Source organism: Cricetulus griseus (assembly GCF_003668045.3).
Source record: "Cricetulus griseus strain 17A/GY chromosome 1 unlocalized genomic scaffold, alternate assembly CriGri-PICRH-1.0 chr1_0, whole genome shotgun sequence".
In the NCBI taxonomy this organism is placed as follows: Eukaryota; Metazoa; Chordata; class Mammalia; order Rodentia; family Cricetidae; genus Cricetulus; species Cricetulus griseus.
This window is the reverse complement of record NW_023276806.1, coordinates 230,251,150-230,269,428: the sequence shown is the minus strand read 5'-3', so window position 1 is coordinate 230,269,428 and position 18,279 is coordinate 230,251,150. Positions and strand designations below refer to the sequence as shown.

General features: G+C 52.5%; 2 protein-coding genes across 3 annotated transcripts; both read right to left on the bottom strand.

Moving 5' to 3' along the window:
* Window positions 1–1,014: 1,014 nt before the first annotated feature.
* Window positions 1,015–13,656, bottom strand: Tap2 (transporter 2, ATP binding cassette subfamily B member). Its single transcript, XM_027388730.2, has 12 exons — window positions 13,201–13,656; window positions 12,076–12,576; window positions 11,873–11,987; window positions 9,608–9,738; window positions 9,168–9,373; window positions 6,157–6,354; window positions 5,472–5,600; window positions 3,441–3,629; window positions 3,178–3,351; window positions 2,875–3,034; window positions 2,129–2,265; window positions 1,015–1,445 (listed from the first exon to the last, which is right to left on the bottom strand). Exons 2-12 carry the CDS (start codon window positions 12,566–12,568, stop codon window positions 1,266–1,268), a joined length of 2,112 nt encoding a protein of 703 aa, XP_027244531.1. The 5' UTR covers window positions 12,569–12,576; window positions 13,201–13,656; the 3' UTR covers window positions 1,015–1,265.
* A 1,314-nt stretch (window positions 13,657–14,970) lies between these two features.
* Window positions 14,971–18,234, bottom strand: Psmb8 (proteasome 20S subunit beta 8). Of its 2 annotated transcripts, none has more exons than XM_027388728.2 (6): window positions 17,469–18,234; window positions 16,652–16,799; window positions 16,408–16,519; window positions 15,921–16,050; window positions 15,465–15,680; window positions 14,971–15,242 (listed from the first exon to the last, which is right to left on the bottom strand). In XM_027388728.2, the coding sequence occupies exons 1-6, from the start codon at window positions 17,613–17,615 to the stop codon at window positions 15,231–15,233; spliced, it is 765 nt and encodes a 254-aa protein (XP_027244529.1). In that variant the 5' UTR covers window positions 17,616–18,234; the 3' UTR covers window positions 14,971–15,230. The 2 variants fall into 2 exon arrangements, with proteins under 2 accessions (XP_027244529.1, XP_027244528.1); XM_027388727.2 differs by having other exon boundaries at window positions 15,476–15,680; window positions 17,469–17,702.
* Window positions 18,235–18,279: the final 45 nt, after the last annotated feature.

Genomic DNA, 18,279 nt, shown 5'->3' with positions numbered 1-18,279 from the left:
CAAAATGGAGCTAAGCACCTTGGGAAAGTACTCTTCAAGCATCAGCTTCCCCACTCATAAGATGGAAATGATGAAGAAACTGGAAATAGTAAATACACAAAGAGTATAGAGCTCAGAATAAGGACTAAAGTGCTGGGAAAATCCTCTAGTACACTGTGTGAAGATGTGTCTCCATCCTTCCTCACCTAAGGCACCAGCTGATTGGTTTAATAAAGAGCAGACCAGCCAATAGCTAAGCAGGAGAGAAGAGGTGGGACTTCCGGGCAGAGATAGGAACTCTGGGAAAGAATGGGTGGGGGAAGATTCACCAGCCAGATGTGAAGGAAGGTGGAGGCAATGAGTCACACGGCAAAACATAGGTTAATATAAATGGGTTAATTTAAGCTTCAAGAGCTACCTGGGAACAAGCCTAAAGTAAGGCCAAGTTTTCATAATTAATAAAAAGTCTCCATGTCATTATATGGGGGCCAGCAGTCCAAAGAAAGACCTCCTACAACATGGGGACCGTGTCGCATAGACCCTGCTCACACTCAAACACTGCGGGTGCAGCCCTTACTCACAATTATGTTATTGACACTCTTAACTTGAGAGCTGTGTTTTGCCCAACCATCCTCCAGTTTCCCCAAAAAATATCAGGTACAGGGCCAGGCATGGTGGTGCACGCCTTTAATCCCAGGACTTAAGAGGCAGAGGCAGGCGGATCTCTGTGAGTTTGAGGCCAACCTGGTCTACAGAGAGAGTGCCAGGACAGCCAGAGCTACACAGAGAAACCCTATCGAAAAAGAAAGAAAGACAGTCTGTCATGTCAGGGAAGGCAGGAGTGAGAGGCATTCGCAGGAGGCAGAGAGAGACGACGCTGGTGTTCAGCTCACTCTCCCCTTCTACGCAGTCTGGGCCCCCAGTCCAGGGGGATGGCGCCACCCACAGTTGAGGCGGTTATTCCAACCTCAGCCCAGGTTTGTCCGTGATTCTAGATGCTGTTAAAATGTCAATCAATATTAACTGTAGCATATATTAAGGAAAAACATTTTATACATATTTATTATATTCAGCAAAAAAAATAGTTTCAAGAACCACAAAACACTCACTACATCCAATGACCACCCCATCCCCCAAATCTCACCCACTCAAGCGCAGCAAAACATACAAAGTCCAAAATGGTCCCAGTCTTTATCCCGACCCCAGCCTCCAGCACAGTCCCCGTGGGTCTGGTTCTGGCCTCGGTTCTGAGAAGAACTCAGTGGGTGGCTCTGTGTCCGGAAGCCTCACTCCTCCAGCCGCTGCTGTACCAGGTGAGCATAGACATCCTGATCCTTCCTGAGCTGGTCATGCTCCACCAGCTGCCCTTGCTTGAGCACCAGCACCTGGTCTGCGTTCTGAACCGTGTGCAGCCTGTGGGCAATCACCAGCACCGTCCTGTCTCCCTGCGACCTCCAGGCCTGCAGCTGCAGAGGACAGTCATGAGACTCAGAGAAGCAAGAATGGGACACCATAGCTGGTCCACCCCCTGTGACTCGGGTAAAGAAGGCATGGCTGTGCAGGGGCTGACCCCTGTGGCCTGCCCTTCCTGGCTGCACTGCTGGGAAAGGCAGCTCTGGAGGACCAGATACCCCACGACACTCTCCTTTCCATCCTGAGGATAGTAACTCTTCATCGCCAACTCAACTCAAGAAAGCCCAGGGCCTGGGCAAGGCACACCTTTGTGTGTCTGTGAGGACTGATGAAGAATCCAGAGAGGACAAAGACCCACCCTGAAAGTGGGCGGAGTCATCCCATGCCCCAGGTCCTCATGAAGAGGAGAGAAAGCAGGAACCTGCTTAGTGTCAGCATTTACACTCTGCTTCTCCATCCACCAAGATGTGGAGAGTCCAAACCACACACTCCCACAGCCATGCTGGCCCTGCCGCAATGGCTTGTGCGCTCTCTCAACCCATGAGCCAAAATGACCTATTTGGTCCAGCAACAAAAAAGTAATCATTGCAATTCATGGGATTCATGGCCCTGCAAGGTTCGGACACTCTCCTCGCCAGTCGGACACCCGCCCACCCCTGCCCAGTTCCACACCACCTGACTCTTCAACATATCTCTTAACTGCACTGTCCCCTGCCCTTCCCACGCCAGTACTCACAGCCTGCTCACACTGGGCGTCCAGGGCACTGGTAGCCTCATCCAGGATCAGGACCCGTGGGTTCCTCACAAGGGCCCGGGCAATGGCCAGACGTTGTTTCTGTCCCACGGCTAACTGGCCCCCTTTCTCCCCTATTTCTGAGGAAACCAGAGAAAGTCCCTCTTGAGACACAACAGGTCAGAAAGCAACCCTCCCAGCTGGGAAGAACAAGTTCCTCCCCCATCTGCTTCTGTTAGCCAATCAGGAGGTAGCAAAGCCTGGCAAAAGGCGAGCTGGGGTGGAGAATAAGTGGGAACAGAGGAACAACAGAATAAAAACATCACCCCAAAGTAAGTTCGTGTGTGTGTGTGTGTGTGTGTGTGTGTGTGTGTGTGTGTGTGGGCGCGCGCGCGCGAGCGCGTGAGCCTATGCCTATGTGCCTGTGTGTGTGTGACACTCATGTGCACATGAGCCTGTGTGTGTGCTGGGGTATGTGTGTGTGAGCCTGTGTGCCTGTGTGTGTGTCTGTCTGTTTTTGGAACATAGTATCTCACTGGCTTGGAATGAGACCTAAGGAGCCTCCTCCTGACTCTGCATCCCCAGAGCTGGGATTACTCACAGCCTGCCCCCCCCCCACCTCACCCCATAAAATGCATTCCAGAGATCAACCTCGGGTCTCCATGCTTGCAACACAAGCACGTTATCCAATGGGCTCTTGCCCCATTTTCTCCGTCCCCTGCCAGGGTGGGCTCGGGACCAGTAGGTACCTGTGTGTATCCCATCAGGCATCTCCCCTATGAAGTCGTCCGCACAAGCTGCCCGGGCAGCGGCCATCACTTGGGCATCCTCACAGTCCCTCAGGCCATAGGCAATGTTGTCTTTGACAGACCCAGAGAAGAGCACAGGCTCCTGTCCCACCAGAACCACCTGCGCAGAGGGGACGCGAGCAGAGAGCTGGTACCTCCCTGCCTTTCTCAGGATGGACCCCAGCCTTTCTTCCCCGGGGCTGCCTCCTCTTTCCTCCAGGCTGCCCCTCTCTCCTGTCCCTCCCTCTCCTGAGCCCCTCCCACCTGGCGGTGCAGGTAGTGGTGATCATACTGGACCAGGGGCTGTCCGTCCAGCAGCAGCCGGCCCCCCGTGGGCTGGTACAGGTTCTGCAGCAGGGCGGCCACGGTACTCTTCCCTGACCCATTGGGTCCCACCAACGCTGTCACCTTTCCAGGGTGCAGCGTGAACGTCAGGCCCTAGAAAAGCAGCGAAGAGGTGAGGGCAGCTTCCTGGAGAAGATGATGTACAGGCCGCAGTCCCTGACCACAGGGTCTCCCGCGGGCACCTTGAGTACAGGCTTCTCGGGGCGACTCGGGTACGAAAAGGAGATGTCTTGGAATTCCACGCGGCCCTCCAGCCTGGTTGGGGCCAGGGTCCCAGGCTGGGGCAGATTCGGCTTTCTGTCTATGTAGCAGAAAACCTTCTCAGCAGCGCCCACGTTGCTAAGCATATCCCCATACATGTACACCAGGTTCTGGAAAACAGGAACGAACGGACAGGTCAAGGGTCAAACCCCACCGGAAGCCAGGTCCCCAACTCAGCTCCTCACACACCCTGCCCAAGAACATGACCTCAGCCAGCCTCTCCCCCTCCTTATCCCAAAAAAAAGAGCCTCTGACTTTTAATGTATGACCTGAGTGAACCGGAGGAGTGGAGACAGGGTAGCTTTGTCTTTGCTCTTTTGAAACAGTTTTGGCTACATAGTCCAGGCTGGCCTCGAATGTGGCGACATCTCCCCTCAGGGTTTCAACAACCACGGGATTGCAGACTTGTGCCGCCTTACCAGAGTAATTTTGCTAGTAATTTTGGTGTTCCAAGTTGCAACTGAAAAGCTCTGAAATCCACACAACCCCGAGGCTTCTGCTCACTACTCTGCAATCTGTGTGCCTAGCATGCCCTTTCATGAGACAGGGAGCCCTTTTAAAAGCTGTCACTGTGGCCAACTCAACTTTGAAGTATCAGAGTGCCTGGCCCAGCTCTCCACACATAAAGGGTGGTGAAGAAGTAGCCGGGAAAATTATGGCCAGGGCCCAAAACAAGGTAACTTATTTTTTAAAGTGATCAACTATAAAGAAATAGCTAAGTACCTTTCCTAGTCAAACTACCACTGGGTAGGATCTCAACGGTGGATGAGATCAAGTCTCTCTGTTGATGTATCAAGTTGATAGGGGAAGGCAGGACAGAGCAACACTGTTTACAACCTGATCATTTAACAAACGCAAAGGCATTGTTTATCAGTGGCAGACACCAGCACCAAGAGAACCAGACATGCTGTGTCTCCCAGATAAAGAGCAGAGCCATGGGCTGGAGAGATGGCTCAAAGGTTAACAGCCCTGGCTGTTCTTCCAGAGGTCCTGAGTTCAATTCTCAGCAACCACATGGTGGCTCACAGCTATCTGTGATGAGATCTGGTGCACTCTTCTGGCATGCAGGCAGAATATTGTAATGTAATGTAATAAATAAATAAATAAATCTTTAAAAATATGTAGCCATAACCATACAAAGGGAAATGCTGAATCTTAAAGGTTCCATACTTATCCATCAGTGGACAGGACTCAGAGTCAGAGGTACACACTGGAATAATACTACAGGGGTCTGACCCACAGGACAAAAACCACATTCATTAAACAAATAGCAAGGTGGAGAATTTTAAAGCAGAAGACACAGAGACGCCGAAAGGACATCAACGGATCACACCGTGTGGACCTGTGGACATCTGAGCACTGAGTGTACTGATGAATTTAAGAAATGATTGCTAATTTTTTTGATGTGATAATGGCTTTTGAACTACATACTTCTGATGTTTACATTCTAGAGATGCACAAGGAAATATCTACAGATAAGACTGTGATATTTTGAATTTGTTTCAAAATGGTATGAGGGGAGCGAGGGCAGACCCAACGTGGTGGGCTGTTAGGAGTAGGCAGGGGTTGAGGTTGGAATAAGGCTAGGGGTAGGGTTTGGTTTCAGATTGCACTCAGGGATAAGGTTGGTCGTGGTGGGGTTAAGTTAGGGTCATGGCTATTTGTGGTTTGGATGGGTTAGGGTCAGCATTAGTTTACAATGGAGTTAACTAACCTAGGGTTAGAGTTAGTTGTGGCTGGAGTTAGGGTTAGGGTTTGAGTTAAGGTTAGGGTTATGATCATTGTTACTGATAATAGTTATCTGAAAGTTCGTTATAATGTCCTTTTTTAGCATGTTTAAAACTATCCATAAGAATATTAACTAGTTTGTTAAACAAATAAAGCTCACAGCCCAGAAGCACAGAGAGAAGCAGAGAGCCTCAGCGTGCACTGAAGGCATCTATCTCACTCACCCGGACATAGTGACCCACTTCCTCCTGGAATAGCAGGAAGGAGAGCAGGCCTCCCCTGGTGACCTCACCAGCCAGGATCTGCTGCACACCGCAGTTCAGGATTAGCACCTGCATGCCCAAGGCCATCACCTGGAGGGAAGGAGAGAGGAGGGAGAAGTGAGCCCGCCCCCCAGTCCAGTGCACCACACTGATCCCCAGAACCTCTTTGTCTGGCTCCTCATCTGTTGGGAGCCAAATCTCAGGGCTTGGCATGAGATCCTAGGCCATGCTTGACAGGCCACATAGTTAACCTTTACATAGCAGCTCCTTAGAACCCCAGCTCAAGAAAAAAAACAACTTGACCCAGTCCTCCACCCACAGGCTCAGTCACCTAGGCAACCCCTTCCTGGGCCTCTTAGTCATGAACTCTTTGCCCTGCCAAACATCCTCTTTGTGGCTTCCTAATATCCTGCCTACACTAACACCTGGTGCACAAACAACCCATTCTGCCCCTCCCCATATCCTGCTCTGCCGACTATATAAGCTAGCCTGAGAAAAATAAAGTTTGTCACTTGATCAGAATCCTGTCTTGTGGTTATTCTTTCTGGGTCTCTTGTCCCCATTCCCTATCCCTGACTCTCTTGCCCCAGCTTGACGTCCTGCAGGTCGGGACACTCATCCCCCCTCCCTCCACAGGCCGCCTCACCCTCCGTATGACTAAATACAATGCTCTTTCCAGGTCTCGGCGCCACCACAGCTGTCGACATTGCTCCAGGGCCTCCTTATAGCGGCTGACCTCCTGCTCCTCGGCCCCAAAGCTGCGCACAGTCTGCAGCCCTCCTACCGCCTCACGCACCACCTGCCCGGCCTTAGCCATCGCATCCTGGATCTCTGTTAACACCGCCTGGAAACGAGACAGAGACAGTGGGTAAGCTGGTTAATGTGTCAGAACACAACAGACTGTGGGCTTCATCCCAGGCATACAACCCTGTTCCTTGCCTTTCTTTCCAGAAGGAATATTGAAAGGGAGACAAGAGTGGGGAGAGGAGGAGAGGAGAGGAAGGGAGGGGAAGGGAGGGAAAGGAGAGGGGACGGGAGGGGAGGGGAGAAGGGTTGACAGGGGCTGTGGGGTGTCTCACTGCTTGCTGTGTCAGCATAAGGACCTGAAGCCCCAAGAGACACCACCTTGCTCCCAAGGAACAATACCTGCCATGTTGACACATTCCTGCCCCCATGGTGTATCACACACACACACACACACACACACACACACACACACAGTCACAACAGAAAAGGAAGAAGGGAATGTGCATTGCTGAGCTCTCACTGGTAAATACTGTGAGACACGTGTGGATTTTGTTTAACTTTCTTCCACCTGTTGTCAGATGGGGAAAGGGACAGTAGTTAAGATGAAGACCTGGCTGGCACGATGGCTCAGCCATTTACTGCTCCTCCAGATGACCAGAGTGCAGAGTCCAGCACCCAAGCCAGGCAGCTCTCAACTGCCTGCAACTGCAACTCCAGGGACCAGGTACCATCTTCTGGCCTCTGAGGACAGCCACACACATGTGCATACACACACACACACACACACACACACACACACACACACACACGATAAAATAAACCTTTATTTTTAAAAAAGGAGAAGCTGTAATTAGAAATGGATAGAAGACCTAAACTTAAGAGTTAAAATTATAAAAACTCTTTTTATAAAGACTTTGGGGGAGGGAGGAGAGGAGAGAGGGAAAGAGTGTGTGTGCAGAGACCTCTGCAGCTGGAACCAAACCACAAGTAAGGGCTCTGAGCCACCTCTCCATCCCCAATTAAATAGCTTCCTGACACTGGATTTGACAATGAATTCTTAAGAGGGACACCAAAGGCACAGGCAACAAAGACAGATAGGACTTGTCCACACTGACACATAGGACCCTGTCCACACTGACACATAGGGCCTCGTCCACAGTGAAAGAGCCATCAAGATGCATCTTTGTAAATCAGATAAGAGGCTAGAGTAGCTGCTGTGTGGGGAAAGCAGCTGCTCTGAGCATCCTAACTTCACAGCACACATGACTGTTTTGCCTCAGGGCAGGCTGGGCTCAGCAGGGCCGTTATCTCCTCAGAGTTAACCACAGCATGCCCCAGCTGCAAAGTATGGGTGCCAGTTTAAGACCTGTGCTCTGTGCTGAGCCCAGGATGACTCATGGTGAAACCGCCTCCAGACCGAGATAAGCACAACAGTGACTGTTCCAGGACACTGTGACACTGAAAACAGCCTGAGCCTCATAACAGCAGCCCCCGAGAATTCCTGTGTGCTGCAAGTCCCTGCTGTCGCTGCTGCGGCTGTACCAGCCTGTCTCTACTCACCCTCTTCTGCTGCCTTTCCTCTCTTGGCGAATTCTGCCACAGCCCAGGAGTCACTAGCCTACACATGCTGTCCCCAGAGTTCCAAATGACATCCAGAATATATGCAGAATACATTTTTAAAATATATAAAGAATGGCTTTTAAAACTGCAAATTTTAAGCCAGGTGGCCATGGCGCACGCCTTTAATCCCAGCACTCGGAAGGCAGAGGCAGGTGGATCTCTGTGAGTTCAAGACCAGCCTGGTCTACAGAGTGAGTTCCGGGACAACCTCCAAAGTCACAGAGAAACCCTGTCTCCAAAAACCAAAAAACATAAACCAAAATAAACAAAGAAACAAAAATGAAACAATAAAAAAACTACAAATGTTTTAAATAAGTAGGGAAATGGGCATATGAATTTCTCTTAGCCGAAGAGCCAAAAGCAACAAAAGGAGTTGGATGAACATCCCTCCAAAGAATGTGTCAAATGTCACACAAGCCCACAAAAATACATTTAAAAATATTAATGGTTAGAAAAATGCAAATCAAAGCCACGACGAGCCACTGCCCCACAGCCAGCAAAATGGCTTTTATTTAAATTTTAAAAAGTAAAATGACAGTAGGTTTGTGGGGAAATATGGAGAATCAGAAGGCTTGTGCTTTGAACTGTGTGATTCAAAAGTGAGCAACGTGGTGGGGGTTTTGTTGTTGTTGGTTGGTTGGTTTGGGTTTTCTCGAGAGAAGGTTTCTCTGTTGTAGTCCTGGCTGTCCTGGAACTTGCTCTGCAGACCAGGCTGGCCTCAAACTCACAGAGATTCCCCCTGCCTCTGCCTCCCAAGTGCTGGGATCAAAGGTGTGCACCACTACCACCCTTAGAAACATGGTGTTTAAAGGCAGAACTGAAGTCACTCAGGACTGTCCAACGCAAGCCCCCCCTCCCCTGCACTCCATCTGATTATGTATGCTGAGGTCAAAGGGGAAACTTGCTAGGCCTGGAGCAATGCCTCAGTGGGCGAGAGTGCTGGATGCTCCTCCAGAGGACCCAGGTTCCAGTCCCTGTATCACACTGCTAACAACTGTCTCTAACTCCAGACCCAGGGAATCCAACACCCTCTTCTGGCCTCCTCGGGTACTGCACACAGATGATGTCCATCACACACAAGCAAAACACCCATACACATAAAATACAAACAAATAAAGTGTAAACCTCCTAAGTTATTCATTCTTCACACTGATTCTCCAGACTTCGAGAAGCTCAGGAGAAGACACCATCTTACCAGAAAGACCCTCCTCACCTCCCTCTCACCCACAGCTCAACACAAACAACGCTTTATTTCATCTCCTCCCGGGGCACTGTGACGTGCACACATACCTGATGACGGGGGTTGTACACCTTCTCGGCTGCTATTGTGAGGGGCAGGTCCAGCAGGGAGAGGAAGGTAAGCCTGGGCGACACCCGGAGCATGAAGTAGTAGAGCCCAACCACCTTCACCAGGCTCCGCAACAGGATATTGGCATTTAAAGGGAGCCAGCGGCTCATCAGGGAGGTGTCGGAGCTCAGCCTTGAGTTCAGCTCCCCTGGAGAAGACAGAGAGGATGAGGGGACATAGACACTGCAGAAACCCAAGAACTCACTCTAGGCCATCTCACTGACTCACCCTCACCTCTCACAACGTCCTTCCCCTACATGGAGCCTGGATGACACCTCTACCCTGCTCTAAAAGATGACTGCTAGCCTCCAGAGGTGTGGGCTGGGGGGAGAGTGGCAGAACAAGGAAGAGACAGAACCCCAGACCCAAATGCCAGGTTCACCTGTCTTGGTCTCCTGGAAAAACCCAAGGTCTTGGCGCAGCAAGGAGGAGAAAAGCAGCTCTCGAATCCGCAGGTTGATTCTGGACATGGTGAAGAGGAAGGAGCCCCCTCGGCAGCCTGCAGACAGGGAGCTGAGGTGCAGGGGGCAGACAGCAGGAGGGTGAGATGCAGAGAGAGATGGAGAGACAGGGAGGGAGGAGATTGGGGGAAGGAGACAAGGGGCAAAGGGTGGAGGGAGGTGAGAACCCGCGAATAAATGGGTAGGAAGGGGTCAGACTCACAACCTGAGCAAACCCCAAGTGCTCAGGGACTCAGGTGTGCTTCCTTTGGAAACAGTAACAAGTCCCTCCCTCCCATTCTGAAGACACCCCCTCCCCCACGCCCCAGTCACCAATCTCATCTTCCATCCTTTGGGAAATCCTCTTAGATCAACCAATTTTCTTATAATAAAAACATAGAGGAAGAAGTATTTTTAAATGTGCAAAAGCAGGTGTTTTACAAAATATGGGTTTCAAATGCAAATTTAGTTACCATATTGGACAAGCAAACACGAAATGAGGGGCTCTGGTGGTCACAGTAAGAATGAAAAGGGAGCCGTGTGTGTGTGTGTGTGTGTGTGTGTGTGTCTGTCTGTCTGTCTGTTTCATGTGGGTGCACATAACATCCAGGTGTACTGGTGTGTGTGTGTGTGTGTGTGTGTGTGTGTGTGTGTGTGTCTGTCTGTCTGTCTGTCTGTCTGTCTGTCTGTCTGTGTTGCATGAGGCTGCACATAACATCCAGGTGTACTGGTGTGTGTGTGTGTGTGTGTGTGTGTGTGTGTGTGTGTGTGTGTGTGTTCAAAGACTAAAGGTTGACATCACATGTCTTCCTGGGTTGCTCTCCACTTTATTTTTTCCAAGACAGTGTCTCTCACTGAACCTGGAGCCCAACATTTCTGCTCGATTGGCCCGCCACCATGGCCTTGGGGTCCACCTATCTCCACTCCACACCCTGTACTGTGATTAGAGACTCTCGACAAGCATGTGACCCACTGAGCTATCTCCCCAGGCCAGGGAGACAGTTCTGAAGGCAGAAACAGAAGAATGGTGCTGGACAAGAGGCTGAGGCCCAGAGTGTGGATGGGGACAGGAAATAGGGCATTTTGGGAAGGGCCTAGGAAGGGCCAGGAGGGAGTGCGACACACTGGGATTCTGAGTACATGACTGCAAGGTGTGAATGCCTAACCAGCAGCAGTGTCCCCTGAACAAATGGGTTTATAAAACAGCTCAGTGTGAACCTGCATTGGAGAATCACCTGTCTCGAAGAGTATTTTTAAGAAATCAAAACATACTGTGTGGCCATGCCTGGTGATGACCTAGGTTCCACCCCTGAGCCCCACACAGTGAAGGGACAGAGCTGACTCAGCAAGCTGCCCTCTGACCTCCAGTGCACAGGCAGGCTCACTCACAAGAATGACAGGGGTGGGGGGCGGGGTGGTTTAAAACATACCCAAGAGCAGGCCAAACTTAAGGGTCTAGAAGAGGAAAATTCTCCCAAAAGGCAGAGTAGATCTAAAGGTAGGCTGAGTTTCACAAATGTTAGTTTCAGATAGAGATCAATGTGAGCTGCAGAAGCCAAAAGCTCCAGAGACACAAAAGGGAATCAAAGCTTGGGTTGGAAGAACAGAGAACTGACTCATGAGGAGTTCACCTATGCATGGCTTCGGGGGAAAAAATACAGCAAAACTAGGATGGAGGCATAATGAAGAACTAGGAAGAGAGCAGAGAGAGAAAGAGAGAAACTGCTTGAATCTGCACCCTCTCTGTTCTCTCTGTTCCTGAACCCTCTCTTTGTCACAGCCCTGCCAGGCAGCCCATTATCTTTGTTTGTTTGTTTGTTTGTTTGTTTTTCTTAAGACTGCAGCGCCTGGGTTTGTATAAAAAGAGGCAAAGGCACACAGTGAGGAAGCCACAGATGGGGTGGGGGGGGAGAAGTAGGGAGGGAGATTCCTGGGAGACACTTGAAGACACTGGGGACAGTCCCGTTTGACACATGGGCTCCTTTTGCTCCACACCGCCCTCCTACTTGCCCCTAAAACATAAAATAAACTTTGAGGACATTGGAAAATGCAAAGGAGGAGACAAATGGATGGATGGGAGTCAGTGTGAAAAATGAAAGTGCATGCATATTTCAGTTCAAGTATTTTGTGCAAATCAGAGTCAGGATGGAGGGCATGTGTCCAGACATGGGTCTGCCAAAGGGACCTGAAGTCAGTCACCCACTCACCTCCCAACAGAGAACAGGCACATGAAAAAGATGGCGCTAGCAAAAGTGTCCGCGTCAAAATCGCTTCCCAGGATGTCAATCACGCGACCGGAATAGTGGGGAATTAAGGTCTCCCCTGGAAGAGGCAAGAAGGATAAGAAGGCTGCACCCTGCCAAGGCCCCTCTCCCACCCCCACCCCCTCACCGTGGCCTCTCCCTCTCACCCAACACAGCCAACACCAGGAAGAACAAGGCGACCATAAGGAAAGGCAGGTCTGGCCTGGAGAGTTTCAGCAACCGCCACATCAGGGCTTTGTTGTTCTCCTGGCCTGGTTCTTTCTCCTGGGCTCCTGGAGGGCTCAGCACAGCCCACACGGCCCAGCCCAGTGTGGCAGCCCCATAGTCAGCCAGCAGCCAGCCCCAAGAGGCAGAGGCCACTCTGACTGCTGGGGCACTCATGGTGCCTCCCACCAGCGCTCTCAGAGAGAAAAGCAGGGGGGTGGCCAGGCAGAGCAAGGGCAGAAAGGTCCCCACACCTCCCAGCAGCCCTCCCACTGTTAGCAGTCCCCATAGCCCTCCAAGTCGCAGGGTGCCTTCCAGCCACAGTCCTGGAAGCCCCTGGGGAAGCAGATTTCCCAGAGACCCCTGTAGCAATGCAAGTAAAGCCATGTCCACCAGCAGCAGAGAGGCCCAGGGCCTCAGGTGGGCCAGCGCCATGACCGGCTCTGCAGGGAGAAAGGGAGAAATTAGGGCAGGGAGTTCCAACTGGGGTCACAGGCCTCCTGCCTCAAACCCACAGCAGGCTTCTCAGGCTTTCTCATTTTATTCAGCCTCTCCGGAAAGGTACCCTCCTAGTCACACTTCTCCTGGGATAGTGGCATGCTGCCTGACTGAAAGACTGGGAAAGACGCACGGGGGCGTAAACACGGGCCGGGGCGGGGGCGGGGGGGGGCTGATCTGCTGTCACCACGCCTGTCCCCTTGAAGCTTCTTGGTGTTAACCAAGAAGACTCAGTCCGGAGTCACACTCCCTCCAGAAGTCCCCGGGTCCCTAGTATGCAGCTGGGATGTGGCCACAGAGGACTTGGGGCAGGCGGCGCTGATCAAAAGACAAATGACAGGGGACTCCGGGCAAGGGAGTGGAGCGGAAGACCTTGGGCAAGGGATGAGAGGCAGGGGACCTGGGACACTGGGAGCTGGACACAGGTCCTGGAGCAGGGGACCTGGGACATTGAATAGGGCAGGGGAGCGGGGCAGGGAACGTGGAGAGGGGAGCCAGATGAGGACACCAAGGGTTTGGGAGTGGACCGCACCCCTGCTGGCGCTCGGGCTCTGTCCACAAGAACTCACCTGCGCAACAGCAGCTCAGCAGCGCTTCTGAAATCTGCTTCTCCCCAAACTGGATTCCCTGGGTGTGTCGGCGACGACGGTCTCGCAGTGAGGACGCCCGGGTCCCGCGGCTTTCACTTTCACTTCACTGCCCAGGTCCGGGTGCTGCGCACAGCGGCCAGCAGGCGGCGCCTGCCAAACTGCGGGCTGGGTGAGCGCCCCAGAGTCCCAAGGAGGCTCATCCTCGGTGGCAGCTACCAGCAAAACTCTCAGAGGGTCTGAGATGCTTTGTAATTGGGGGAAAAACAAAAAACCAAAAACAAAAACCTGCATTTCCCTGGTTACTGTCTCGAGCTCAGAACCTATTTTAAAAAGCGCTCATTTGACTGGGAATATAGCTCAGAAATAGAGAACTCTCGCCTGAGCTCTAGGTTCACTCTCCAGTCGGAGTGAAGAAGGGGAGAGAAGAGGAGGAGGAAAGGGAAGCGGTGCGGCGGGGGGAGGGGGGTATGGGAGGAGTAGGAGAAAAGGGGAGAGAAAGGAGGAGAAAAGAGGAAAATGGCGAAGGGCGTGGTTTTAGGTGCCTCCCAGTCATCCAAACAGTAACAATGGACCACACAGGACACCCACTTCTCTTCACCTTGGGAAAAGCAGGGAGGGGAGGAGGGAGTGGGGAGAGGAGTCAGGGGCTTTTTTTTTTCCCGGGCAACCTCAGGACCAGGGTTCTTCAGGTAAAACATAGGGCCTAAATAGAAGGCCTCGCGCCTATCGCCAGGCCTAAGGTTTCCTTTCACAGATTTTTGAGCCCAGGAGGCCCTGTCCTCAGACTTCCTTTTCGGTGTTGCACCTGCGGTGAGGGTCCTGGGTCTGTGCCAGGGCCTGCTGCATGTGAGGGAGAGGCTGCCACAGAGTAACACCACCGAACAGCTACAGTTTCTACCCGACTTCCTTCCCCAGAGCCCAGGTTATGGGAGAAATCAGTCCTCTGGGCTCAAGGGTAGAGAGAGCCCTTCCCTGTCGGCAGGGTGAGGCACTGGTTTCGTTCTCAGCTGCGAAAACAAAGTGTCCTTGCTGCGCATGGCCATGCCCTCAACCAAAGCGCCACTCTCAGAGATGGCTCAGTGGGTTGAAACTGTCGCCAAAGGAAAGGTTAAAAAAAAAAATCCCCCTTTGAAATGTTGGTGTGACTACCCATGAATCACTTCGGGCATGAGGGGGTGGGGTGAGGTGGAGCTGTGCAGGCCAGCCCTTAGCTTCTCCGGGCCTTGGGACACCCCTCTTCTCCTCTAGCCCATGGCCTGGCTCTTGACCACTCCTGAGCTTCCAGGAGACCCAGGAATTCCCCTCTTGTCTGTGACTTTTTCCTCTGCTTCCCTCGCTCCAGGGAGTCCCGCTCGTCTCCTCATTGCTCTCTCACCTTGTAGCCACAGGTCATGAAAGTGAACCCCAACAGCATCTTTACATCCAATATCCAATGTCACAAAAGTGCTACTTAAGTTATTCACTGTTTACAGTGGCCACAAAGACCTCCCAGTCACCCCCAAAACATCCACAAGGGGCCACACTGGAGTCCCCAGAAAGGGCTGTGGGCCAAATGAAATGGAAAATGTGTGTCCAAAGAGAAAGGTGATGGGTTCTCCTGAGAGGCGGGTGAGGGGATGTCCAGGAAGAACCTGGTGATGCTCACCTACTAACCTGAGCTGCGATCTAATCCTCGCTTGATGTCCTGTGAGCTCCCTATCCCTCCCTCCGAAGGACCCCAAGTCCAACGCCATTCAGCCACAACACAGAGACATGTAATAACCGTTTTCTTTTATTGTACTTAGAAGACATCCCGGGATGGGGTGCTCCGTGAGACAGAGGGTGAACCTGGAGGTCTCCCTGGCCTCGGAGGAGTTTTCTGTCTCCAGCCCAGGTTGGGCCCTTCTTTCTCCTGGCTCTGAAGTCTGCGCAGGTCCACAGGAGCCACCGCCACCACTAATTGGCCTCTCGGTACTTGTGCATCAGATCACTGACATCAGAGGTTTCCACTTTCACCCAACCATCTTCCTTCATGTGGTACACTGTGAGCAGTGGAGAAAAGAGTATGGCGTCAACCCTGTCTTCAGTGGCGTGGCGTGGATGGCAGCAGAGACTTACATGGGCATTCGCACCCACCCCATACCCCCCCCCACACACACACACACACGAGCTGAAAACCCTTTTCTGGGATCTGAAAATCTCCCTCGCCCCTGAGTCTCCCCAGCCTACATCTCCGCCTTCTCCCAGGTGTTTGGGGGAAGCACCTGTCTCTTACTATTGACAACGCCTCCAGAATAGCAGTCTCTGTGGGTGGCATGCACAATAGCCCTGCGGCCAAGGTCGTAGGCCTCTTCAGGACTGAGGTCCTGCCGGTAGCCACTGTCCATCACCCCATATGCGTAGGTGTTCCCGCTGCCCGTGGAGAACATTTGTCCTGAGAGCCTAGTCCCGTTTTCATCCACGTAGTAGAGTCCTGGACCCTAGAAGATGGGATGCCGTCCTGAGTTAAATTGGGAAATGGTTTGTGGATAATGTAGACTCAAGTGTGCCTGGCAAAGAGTGGGCAGCATAGCGGTACTGCCACGGAAATGTTGCAATTAAGACAGAACACTTGGGTAAACATCAAAACCTGGTGTTTTGGTGGGGGAGGGTAGTGCTCGGTGGGTAAGGGACAGCTCACCCCGGGTTGGGGGTGGGGAGCTCAGGCTCAGGCCACCCACCTTCTTGTCCCAGCCACAGACCATGCTGCCCATGGAGAGGCCCATGCCCCGGTACTGGAGCATCATGTTGGAAAGCAGCTTGGAGGCTGCAGACACGGAGATGCGCTCCCCATTCCGCAGATAGTACAGCCTAGGGGAGGAGGAAGGAGGCTTCAGGAGAGGCAAGACAGGGTTGTGGAGATGACTGCTTGCAAGGTTTGTACTGGCACCATGATGGGAGAATGAGGGAGAAATTTGGAGTTTACCATACCTGAACTACATTTTTAAAAGCCTAGTAAAGAACACCATCCTACAGGGTTGACAGTGTCCACATTAAATAATTAATAGATTACCTGGCTTATAAGCAGGGGTGGGGACTAAGATTTGGGGGATTTTTAATCGCACAAAGTTTTTTTTTTAATCCCTTATTTGCGCTAGGGTGGATCTCTGGGGATAAGGGGTCTGCAAGACTGAGGATTAAACAAAGGGGATGAGGATATCTGCCCACCTGCATTCCTTGGCCAACAGCCGTTCCCAGTACTGACAGTCAGCTGCACAGCCAGACATGGTGCCAAGCAGGTAAGGGTTAATCTCGATCACCTTGTTCACCCTTAAGGTGCCTAGAAGAGTTTGGGATCAAAGGAAATGAGCCACAGCGCTCCAACCCCACAGCTGCTCTGTCCTAACTGGTGTGCAGGCCTCAGGCTAAGAGAACAGCACCAAGACCCAAGCTGCAGAGCTCACATACTCACTGATGTAAGTCCCCGCAGAGGCCCGGGAGTCCACGGCCACGATGACTCCATGCTGGAACTTGAAGGCTAGTGTGGTTGTGCCATGGGCCATCTCAATCTGAACATTCCTTTCTTGATCACCACCAAAGGACCTCAGGAAGTCCGTGGGCTAAGGGGCAAGATGCAGAAAGGTAGCATTTCCCAGGCAGGTTTTCAGAGAGCAGTGGCTGAGGAAGGGTCTCCGCATTCTCTAGCCACCAATAGCCAGACTCTAGATGGCTGGAGGAAAGGCAGGAGGCATGGCTACCGCCTTTCTGGTTTCCAGTACAAGGGAACAAAGGTCATGGTAACTGACTTCAAGGTGTCTTTGCCCAAGCATGGCTCCTTCAGTTCTCACGAAGCACATTTCATTAACGTATTCTCATTTTACAGATGAGAGGTTTGAGACCTAGACTGCCTAACGTGTTCTAGGACACACGGGTGAGTTGTTGCGGCCAGGTTAGCCACCCAAGTTCATGGGTCTTCCAAGGCATGAGTCTGTGAAGGCGGTGATTTGTGCACTGTCTTGGGAAGGGTAACCCACCTTCTCTCTGGGTCTCACTGTCTCTCTCTGAGTCTGTTTCTCTGTCTCTGTCTCTTTGTCTCTCCCTCTCTCCCTCCCTCCTCCCCCCTCCTTCCCTCTCTTCCCTGTCTTCATCTCCACGTGGGTTCTTTAGGGCTGGCCTGGATGCTGCTCTCCTGGACAGTCCCTCCAGGCTTCCTCAGCCCCTCAGACCCAGGCAGACCCTCCTTCCTCCGCCTCCCTCTGGCATCTCTCAAGGGTCCCTACAATTCTCACCTGCATCCCCCGGGGAAGTGCGAGCTCCGGAGCTTGCACAGAGAAACTGTAGTGTCCCGGGTCCGAGCCATACCCTCTTTCTGCACCCAGGGCAGCCCACTCGGGCCGCTGCCCCCGAGCGCCTCCGCACAGATCCAATAACGCCATGACCGTTCAGCCCCGGAGATCCGTCGACTCTCGGACAAGGAAGTGAAAGCGAAAGCCACAGCACCGAGGGGAGGGAACCAGAACACCCCCCCCCCCATCTCCTGCCCTTTCCTAGAAGAGCCCAATCAATGGGTGTCTGAACTAAGAATGTCATACTGGGGGCGAGTTTCCCTGCTGCTGGTCGGTGAATCCAGCTAGAGAACGGGCTGTGGGGTGGAAGAAGAGGTGTCCGCGCCTTCAGAGGCCGCCTAGCAGCGGGGTGCGTGAGAACGCACCAGCCAGCATCCTCTGGGAACAGGACCTTGTCCAGTCCTCTCCTAAAGAGAGAATTATCGCTCCTAAAGAGCGTGCGTCCCAGGTTCTGCCTGGGGACCCGGCAGCATTCAAATGAGCATCATTTTAGAGAAACTGGAAAATACGATAAATGGGCGCGCGGGGTCTTTAGGTCCTGGGAGGACGGGGATGGGGGTGGGAAGACACCCCAGTGCGTGAGGAAAGGCCATTCAATGGGAGGGCGCAGTTAGGGTCTTTCCCTGTGGCCCCTCCAAGGGCCCCTCCCGGTTCAGCAGTCTCACCACCCTGAGGCCACCCACGAGAAGGCTCCCTTCTGCCCGGGCTGCTCGCCAGGCTCAGGTCTGAGCTGAGCGCTCCTTCCTCGTATCCT

Excerpts from the sequence above, each read along its gene's own strand:
- Tap2 (XM_027388730.2), bottom strand. The coding sequence starts at position 12,568 with ATGGCGCTGGCCCACCTGAGGCCCTGGGCCTCTCTGCTGCTGGTGGAC. Across the intron at positions 11,988-12,075 it reads CCTGGTGTTGGCTGTGTTGG|GGGAGACCTTAATTCCCCAC; the intron begins GTGAGAGGGAGA and ends TGCCTCTTCCAG. Across the intron at positions 3,630-5,471 it reads AAGTGGGTCACTATGTCCGG|AACCTGGTGTACATGTATGG; the intron begins GTGAGTGAGATA and ends CCTGTTTTCCAG.
- Psmb8 (XM_027388727.2), bottom strand. The coding sequence starts at position 17,615 with ATGGCGTTATTGGATCTGTGCGGAGGCGCTCGGGGGCAGCGGCCCGAG. Across the intron at positions 16,051-16,407 it reads CTGTTGGCCAAGGAATGCAG|GCTGTACTATCTGCGGAATG; the intron begins GTGGGCAGATAT and ends CTCCTCCCCTAG. Across the intron at positions 15,681-15,920 it reads TCTGTGGCTGGGACAAGAAG|GGTCCAGGACTCTACTACGT; the intron begins GTGGGTGGCCTG and ends CCCATCTTCTAG.